The sequence below is a fragment of the Loa loa genome (genome assembly GCF_000183805.2).
Source record: "Loa loa unplaced genomic scaffold supercont3.150, whole genome shotgun sequence".
Classification (NCBI taxonomy): Eukaryota; Metazoa; Nematoda; class Chromadorea; order Rhabditida; family Onchocercidae; genus Loa; species Loa loa.
The window spans coordinates 35,774-44,208 of NW_018108330.1; the positions used below are offsets into that span (position 1 = coordinate 35,774).

General features: G+C 29.9%; 3 protein-coding genes across 3 annotated transcripts in view; 2 read left to right on the forward strand and 1 right to left on the reverse strand.

Moving 5' to 3' along the window:
• The window catches only part of LOAG_17909 (hypothetical protein), a gene marked incomplete at its 5' end in the record, with an annotated part of 4,506 nt that extends 2,194 nt beyond the window's left edge, over positions 1-2,312 (forward strand). Inside the window, 4 exons of the mRNA XM_020450574.1 lie at positions 616-787; positions 1,175-1,309; positions 1,603-1,795; positions 2,038-2,312. Coding sequence (XP_020305721.1) covers positions 616-787; positions 1,175-1,309; positions 1,603-1,795; positions 2,038-2,265 — 728 coding nt within the window. The 3' untranslated portion in view covers positions 2,266-2,312. The remainder of the gene's footprint in view (positions 1-615; positions 788-1,174; positions 1,310-1,602; positions 1,796-2,037) is intronic.
• Positions 2,313-4,266: 1,954 nt separating this feature from the next.
• Positions 4,267-6,768, reverse strand: LOAG_10505 (hypothetical protein; the record flags this gene model as incomplete). The annotated part of the gene is made up of 5 exons (XM_020448174.1): positions 6,634-6,768; positions 6,141-6,251; positions 5,708-5,888; positions 4,913-5,030; positions 4,267-4,380 (listed from the first exon to the last, which is right to left on the reverse strand). The coding sequence occupies exons 1-5, from the start codon at positions 6,686-6,688 to the stop codon at positions 4,267-4,269; spliced, it is 579 nt and encodes a 192-aa protein (XP_020301659.1). The 5' UTR covers positions 6,689-6,768.
• Positions 6,769-8,145: 1,377 nt separating this feature from the next.
• The window catches only part of LOAG_12638 (hypothetical protein), a gene marked incomplete at both ends in the record, with an annotated part of 634 nt that continues 344 nt past the window's right edge, over positions 8,146-8,435 (forward strand). Inside the window, one exon of the mRNA XM_020448576.1 lies at positions 8,146-8,276. Within this exon, the coding sequence (XP_020301294.1) occupies positions 8,146-8,276 (131 nt within the window). The remainder of the gene's footprint in view (positions 8,277-8,435) is intronic.

Sequence of the window (8,435 nt, forward strand, 5' to 3'; positions counted from 1 at the left end):
CGTTGGGTCTTCGTCATTTAGATGATGAAACTATATTAGTTGTTGATACTCATCTTGGCATTTTTCTCTGTTAATTTTGAAGAAGGTAAGAATTTATTCCTATTATGATTTTGTGTTCTGCTTAAATTCGATCATTACCGTGTCTATGGGCGGTTCCTCAAAGATTCTTAAAATCTTAGCCATTAAAATTATCATATCTCAATTAACCTTTTAAATTATCCAAATATCACTATGAAATTTTAATGACTTTTAAGCAAACTTTGAAAATGAAGTAATTTTTCCATTGGTGAAAATACCCTGCATATGTGAAAGAAGATAAGAATTACGCTTAAATTTAAATATTTAATTAGGAGATTTAGGATTATACATTTACGCTTAAAGTCTGAAGATATAATTAGATGGTTTAGAATTGTTACATTTGCGTATAAAGTCAAATGAAAAGGGAAAGAAAAACTTGGCTCAAGCAGTATAAGATACTAATGGTTGGTGTGAGTTATCTTCTTGTAGATCTTTTAGCTGATTAATTTGATAATTAGCAAAAATGGAAATAAATGCTTCATCTATCTTCTGAAATCCTGTCAAACAAACGAATATTTTATATAATTACGATTTAAGATCAACATGTGGTAATATTAGGAAATCAAACGGAAATAGATGGCAGACCAATGAAATTCTTAAATGATATTGATATCGTAAATCATGATATACTGATATTTACGGATTCTTCTAGTAAATGGGATCGACGTCATGTAATGAATATTCTTTTGGAGGGTATTCCTAATGGAAGGTAATTTTTTATCATGATTAGAATTGATTTAATTAACATTAAACGATAAAAATTCGAGAAGATAGTAAGCTTTATTGAATGATGTAATAAATTGTATATGTTAGAAATATTGACGAGGATTTTCTTTTAACTATTCATCTATTGAAATTAAAGTGACAAATAATTTTTCAATCAAACAAACTCGTAAAAAAATTACAGTCTGCAAATTAAATATAAAATTAAAAGTTAATTAAAGTTAGGAATAGGAAAATGCAAATCAAAAGTTTTGATTGAATTAAAAATTAAATGAATAACTTATTTGTTTTTCAAATAAGTATACAAATGTATCGCTTCTTTTTTTCAAAGGAAAAAAACCAAATAAAAACAATCAATAATTTTTTTTTCCAGAGTTTTACGCCTAACACGATCAACTGGAAAAATTGATGTCATCATGGATAAATTGTATTTTCCGAATGGTATTCAACTATTTCCTGATAAACAATCTTTTCTGGTTGCGGAAACAAGTGCTGCTCGAATTAAAAGGTAAGATTTTCTCTTCTTTTCAATTATAGTTTTAACTAGTGTTTGATTGATAAAAAGTAATGTGGTTAAATGATTAACAACTGAAAGAGTAAAAGTTTTAATATGGTTAAATGATTAACAACTGAAAGAGTAAAAGTTTTAATTATCATTTTTCTTTGTTAAGTCTTTTTTTTCTTTTTTAAATATTGATGATTATTGATGGACTAGTTGGTAGTATTGAAAAAAATGTGGATCCTATACACGGTATGAGAGCATTGTCTTCAAAAATCCAAATGATATATTAATATTTGCAGACACTGGATTGCAGGCCCACGAATGGGTGAAACGGAAATTTTCATTGATAATCTACCCGGTTTACCGGATAATATACGTCCAGGTGGCAATGGAACATTTTGGATTGGTTTCGGAGCTATTCGACATAGTGATCAGTTTTCATTTCTGGATTATCTTGCAGATAAACCATATATACGAAAATGTATTCTTCAGGTAAATAGCTGTAGATTTGATAAGCAAAGATGAAATTTCTTTATATTTTAAATCAAAAAACAGATGAGATGATGAATAAGTCAGTCTTTCTCAAAGAATCCATAAAAAGTTCACCAAATAAAGTCAGTTTATCTTTTATTAGTAATAAAGCGAAATTTCATAAATAGATAACATATATTGTTTATACTATCATCATCATTAGGTAGATTAAAGATAGCCAATAATAAAAGTTTTATTTATAGTTGGTACCAGAGCGACAATGGGAATGGCTACAACCAATGTTTGCTACAAAACATGCGTTAATTTTGCAACTTAATGAAAATGGGCAAATAATAGCTAGCGCACATGATCCAACAGGTCAAGTGATTAGGGAAGTGTCACAAGTGACAGAAACCAATGAACATCTTTATTTAGGCAGTTATCGTGCTCCATTTATTGCTCGCATCCGGAAAGATTTCATTGTTTATTGAAATATACATGAATCATTTCATTATCCGTGTTAAAAGGGAATTCTCAGGATAACATATATATAATATATATGTATCGAGTAAGATCGATTGATCATATCTCGAATATATGAAAATTAATAGCCATATTTATATAATATGATGATGCATAAAGGAAGAAAATCTTCAAATGCATAAAAACATATTGTGGTCGACTGATAATATCAATCTCTTCTATGATAAAACATAATTTGTATTGATTGAAACAAATAGCGATTTTGCTACTTCAACTATTAATTAAGTTATTAATTCATTAAGCATCTTGGTAAGGGAAAAGTTCAATAAATTTCAGTGAACAAAATCTATATTCATTTCAATAAATGATATTTGCCTTATAATTCATTTTGTATTATCCTACATAGCTCATTCATTTCATTTTAATTCTTTTAAATAAATATTTCCAACTTTATTATGAATCTTGCCATTTTCTTTCTTTCTTTCTTTTGTATTGATTGATAACCTATAGAAAATTACATCGAAAAGCAGAAATATCATTCTTTATCTTTTTTCGAAAAAAAAAAAGAGAAGTATGAAACTTTTAGGATGCTAAAAACGTAGATTAGATAGGATCGAAACCATATATTTCCCTTTAGTATGTCATAATTTGTATTCACTTTTCACTTTTTTTTTCTTTTGTTGCAACAAGTAAAGAATGCTAAATTTGAATAGCAAAGTTAAATCTAGTTTATTGATAACGTTGACCATAAAAAGGAGCACTGACCATTGACCATAGTGACCATGTATAGCATTGTTCATCTGTACAGCATTTATTGATATTTTCTTTTTTTATTTTTATTTTTTTTTTTTAGGCTGCTGAATGTTTCCAAGTATCACGTCAAGGTCTTATCACATAATCTTTGTTACTAAGTGCTTACAGAACTCTTTACTGAATTATTTACTGTTAAGGAATGGTATAACAGTTTGATGGCTGTCACCATTAAAGTCTCTTCGAGCAAATAGTAATATGGCCTTTGGCCTGAAGTTGTCCCGTACTGCATTACGAAATATTTTTTACGGCTTTGTTCATGGATAGAATGTAATGATAGAGAAAAGAAAAATATATTATGATAGAGGAAAATCTTTTTAGTTATTTTCGTATTTTTACTGTCAGTGATTGATAAGGTGAACATTTGTTAAAATACTTATAACAACGATCGGAATAACATGTTCACCTCTGATATGGAACCTGCGAAATGTCTCTTGAATGTTAGTGTTGGTGGCAATTACCAGCAGGTACTCTCCTTATTTACTGCAAAAGAGAAGTTGAAAATACATTTATCAAATCCTTCCTTCTTACTTTCCTCTCCAACAAAAAGTAAACTAACAAGTTATATAAAGCAAAAGCAAGAGGATATTCTGAGGAATTTGAAAGAGCTTTATAAATATGTTCACTATTTACCGAAGGAGTTATTTAACTAAGAATCAATAACAAACAATGAGCAACAAGAGGGAGAAAGTAAATTATTTAACTTTTTCTGCAGCCATCAATAAATATCGTATAAAACATCACAATCATTCACAATCTTTGTATCATTATTATTAGTTAAGGAAGGGAAGGAATAACAATTAGCATCGACTGGAAAGATGTGTTTTGAGAATGGTATTGTATACGAAATCCGAATGGAAAAGAATCGCCTTTACCAAAATTTCCAGCACAATCCAGAAACAAGTTTCTTCCGAAATATTATATCCCTGTTTGTTCCTTTTCAAATCACGATGACCAATCTAGCCATCTATACAGATTATTTTTCGTTTCGAAAATGAATCCGAAAAATTTAAGATAAATAATGGAAGGCCTAGGATTTTCTACAACGCTATTATTAATACTCTGGCTATAAAAAATACCTAACATAATATTTCTCACTGTACAATTAAAAACAATGGCAATGTATCTTGAATAAAAGGTCGTACTTTCATGACAAAATGCCAAGAAATCTCAACAAAAGATAATTGATGAAGATATGCTCAGTAGAATACCGCTTTTGTCCGACTCCTTGATTTTGTCTTTCTCGACTTTCGAGACCTTCTGCTACTTGCCCAATCTTCATCATCGTCTGCGGCTGTATAATGTGAATCCTCCTGAAATCAACTGTTGTTTTAGCTTTCCTTTCCATGTTATCCTTTCTATTACTTACACTATTTATAGATTAAAACTTTACCATTGAGAAAATAAATTTCGAAGGGAATTTCCCTTGATATTTAAAAATTATTCAAAAACTTTAAAGAAAAACTTTTTTAAAAATTTAAAAAATTTTTTTATTTAAAAATTTCCCTAGACGACTGATCATAATTCATTATCTGATCAACACTCCGAATTATAAAGCATCCATTGTACTGTTATCCTTCCATAATGATGTAATTTACACAGCGGAAATAAACCTCGAAAGGGAATTAGCAAAGAGTTAACTAGCTCCGCAACTGAGATGAGATCTTAACACGGCAAAGTCTTCTTCATATGCTCGAAATTTTCAAAAATATATATCACTGCTTGGCACTATTTAAAAATTTAACGAAAACAACCAAGAAAAATAATTTTCCATCACTGTATTTACGGATAAGGCTGTTACGCTGAAATGATGTTATCGTTGATAAATTGCTCGCAATAACTTACATCAGAGTGATCTATATCACTATCTCGACCAGAATATTCACGTACACGACCTGTTGAAAGTGAATTCTTTATTGAATTGGTGTAGTTAATTGCTTGGTTTATGCGACGTTTTGCAACTCTGAAAAAAAAAAAATGAATATACAAGTTAAAACAAGCATCCACTTCCAGAAGCTAATATAAAATTTGTTTCTTATAATCACACGTTTTGCTTGTATACTTCAATGCTTATATTATGGAGATATGTTGTACTGAATCAGTGGATAAGTTTTTTAGGGGCGATATAAATAATAAGATATTAGATTCTTCTGATTTAATTGAATACCCATATGAAAATTGTGTTGCATAGACAAGATGAGAGCAAAAATTAATGATGTAAACAATTTAATACGTAGCAACATATTATTCTAGTAAGTAACTTATAAAACTAAATAAATTCTAAATTGAGTATACCACCAAAACAACTTCTCAAGACATGCACATAGTAACTCACCAAACCAAGTAACAAATTGTAAGTTGCACATCACTGAAATAATTTCTCAAGACATGTATATAGTAATTTACCAAACTAAATGACAGATAATTTACAATTAAGATCAAATTTTTTTTGCCGATTTAAACTATCCAAGTCAAAATTTAATTTCTATCGATACCACAAATATAAAGAGCATATATGGAATGATTACTCGATATAATATTAAAATGACAAACAATTTATTATAGTACCACTGTTCCATGCTACAATAACAGCACTGTTTGGTTATTTATAGGTTAGTTATAACTGTAATTAACACATACCGTGAGCTACTTCGTCCCATACCCATGCATTTCTCAAGATGTGGAGCAAAACGACTCGCTGCAATAGGCCGTTTACATTCATCGCATACAACATCCATATTTTTCTGATGCTTCGTTTGTGAAATTAATGTACTACCGAAAATATCGTAGTCACCCACTACGGTAGGTTCATTTTGCATGTCTTAAAAAAAGAAAGGACAGTGCATATCAAAATAATGTATTAATTAAATACATGATGATAAAATGTTGATTAATTATTCCCAGTCATATGGTTGTGTTTATTTACCTTTGATGTTTTATGTATATCTAAAAAGAAAGGAAAAAGACAAAATATAAAATATTTCTCTTTTCAGAAATGTAACTGAAAATGAAGAACAAACGTTTATCTTTCATCCAATAACTTTTTCTTTCACTGCAAATAATCGAAACTAACCAATTGGTGGTGGTAACACAGCATTTGTAATTTTAGCAATTCGATGAACTTTGAAACAAGGCTCCAATAATACTGTTCCTAATAAATACTCAAATACTTGTTCGCTCATTTCTATAAGAATAAACTTCCGTTAATCACAAATAATAGTTGAGGAAAAACAAAGTATCCAATAAATTTTCCAAATTTTTCACATCAATTAAAACTATCCCAAACAAACATTTCTTGTTTTCTATTCCAGTCTTAAAAACGATTACAACAAACTATATATCATGGTTGCAAATACATTTTTTTACACTTCCATTTCATCCTTTCAATAAAATCTTTTCACTTAGTTTTATCAAAATCGATTCAATTGCATACATTTCGGAACTGCTTCTAATATTAACGATCTGATCATTCCGTTTCATTCTGCTACAATCTCTTGAAGACAATTATGTCATTATCAAATTTTATTTACTTAAAAAAAAGGAAAGAAATATCAAAAAATATCAACCATCAAGATCTGCGACATTTCGTACGATTCCTTCGTCACCTTCACCGTCAACCATCGATGTTACTTGTTGGAATCCATAGATATTAATAAATGAATCACGTTTTATGTCGATTAATCAATGTTTTTCAACTGAAATTAAGAAAAATACATGTTCAAACATTTGCATACATCTTAATTATCGATAGCCGAACCAATTTCTCGACCTCGACTCTTTCATTCCAATTATATACCATACAAAAACACATAACAACAGCATCACTGATCATCAATTTCCCATCCTCTCGTCACATAAATCATATGAAACACTTCATCCCATTCCTGGCAACCAAGCATCGTTACGCTACAATAATAGTTTTTGTAGGAATATTATTCCAACTAATTTACAATTACAATTACTATAGCGCTCTTGTCTTTGTGCGTAATTGGCAGGTGAATAATATGCGCCAATCAATATTGCTATTCCTCAGCATTACTATTGCATTGAATGTTGATGGCAATAGTTCATGATCTCATCAAATGCAAAAGTTGCATTAGGAAAAGATGACAATTTCAAAAAAGTGAACACAAAATGCTACTTCTAATACTAATATCATCTGAATTGCAAATTATATAATGGAATCATGATTGGTATGAATAGCTTGAAGAAGAATACAAGTAGAAACTGTTAAATATGAGTGGTATTGAAACATATCCGGATTCTAAGTAATCTGATTGTGTAATCTGGTTGTGATTCTAAATAATCTGATTAAGTAATTTTTCGATATTGTAATGTCCTTTGTTTTTGATCGATTTTGATGTTACAGTCAACTTACAATAAAAATTAACTAGTATGTTGCGTAACTTTGGGCAGTATACTGGAAAGTAATTGTGATGATTAAATCTGTGAACGGATGAATGATATGTGCTGTATTTATTGATAAAATATATCTTGGTGATAAGAAGCTATTAGTGTTACGTAAATTAAGGCATATGTAAGAATCAAGCGACATACAAAAAGAATGACAGTGCTCATCGAATTAGTATGAATGGGATTAATCGTTTGATTAATTCTTTGAATAGTGATTAATGGTACGATAGAATTTGACCATTGATTGGTTTATTTTGTAATCCGTTTTTTTTCTTTGAATTTAACGAAGGAATCTTATATCTTGTCCCTCATAATTTGCCAAGGTTTTCTTTTTTTTTTTTTTTTTGCATACATAATTTAATATGAGTCAAGTATCGCTCCTTGAGATGATCTGTGCAATAATCCTGAAAGATTAGATCAGAAATGTAATCTGATGTTCACTGGAAAGTTCGTCTCACGATGTGATGTTTTTCATCGTGAACCATAATTCAACTTAATTTGGAACCGCGATGTTGAAATTTGACGAAGCTAAAAAGTACATGATATTTTAGAAATCCAAATCATTCAATGTTATAAATGGATGAACTGAATCGCAACCAAAATAAGCAAGCAAGCGTTGCAGATGGAACCGGGTCGCAACCAGAATAACCAAGTCAGCGTTACAGATGGAACTGGATCACAACCAGAATAAGCAAGCCAGCGTTACAGATGGAACTGCATTGCAACCAAAATCAGCCAATACATTGGATAGATCAGGGCTGGATCGAAATCAAAATAATGCGGTGCTAGTGTACAAGTTGGAACTAGAATTAGAAATTGCCATATAACTTACCTAATTGATCATTATCTCACATTATTCAATGAATTCATTTTGTTGCACTGTTTACTAATATATTATTTGCAGTATTATTTATCAGCTCCAGTATGATTCATTCAACATGCATCGTACAATAGT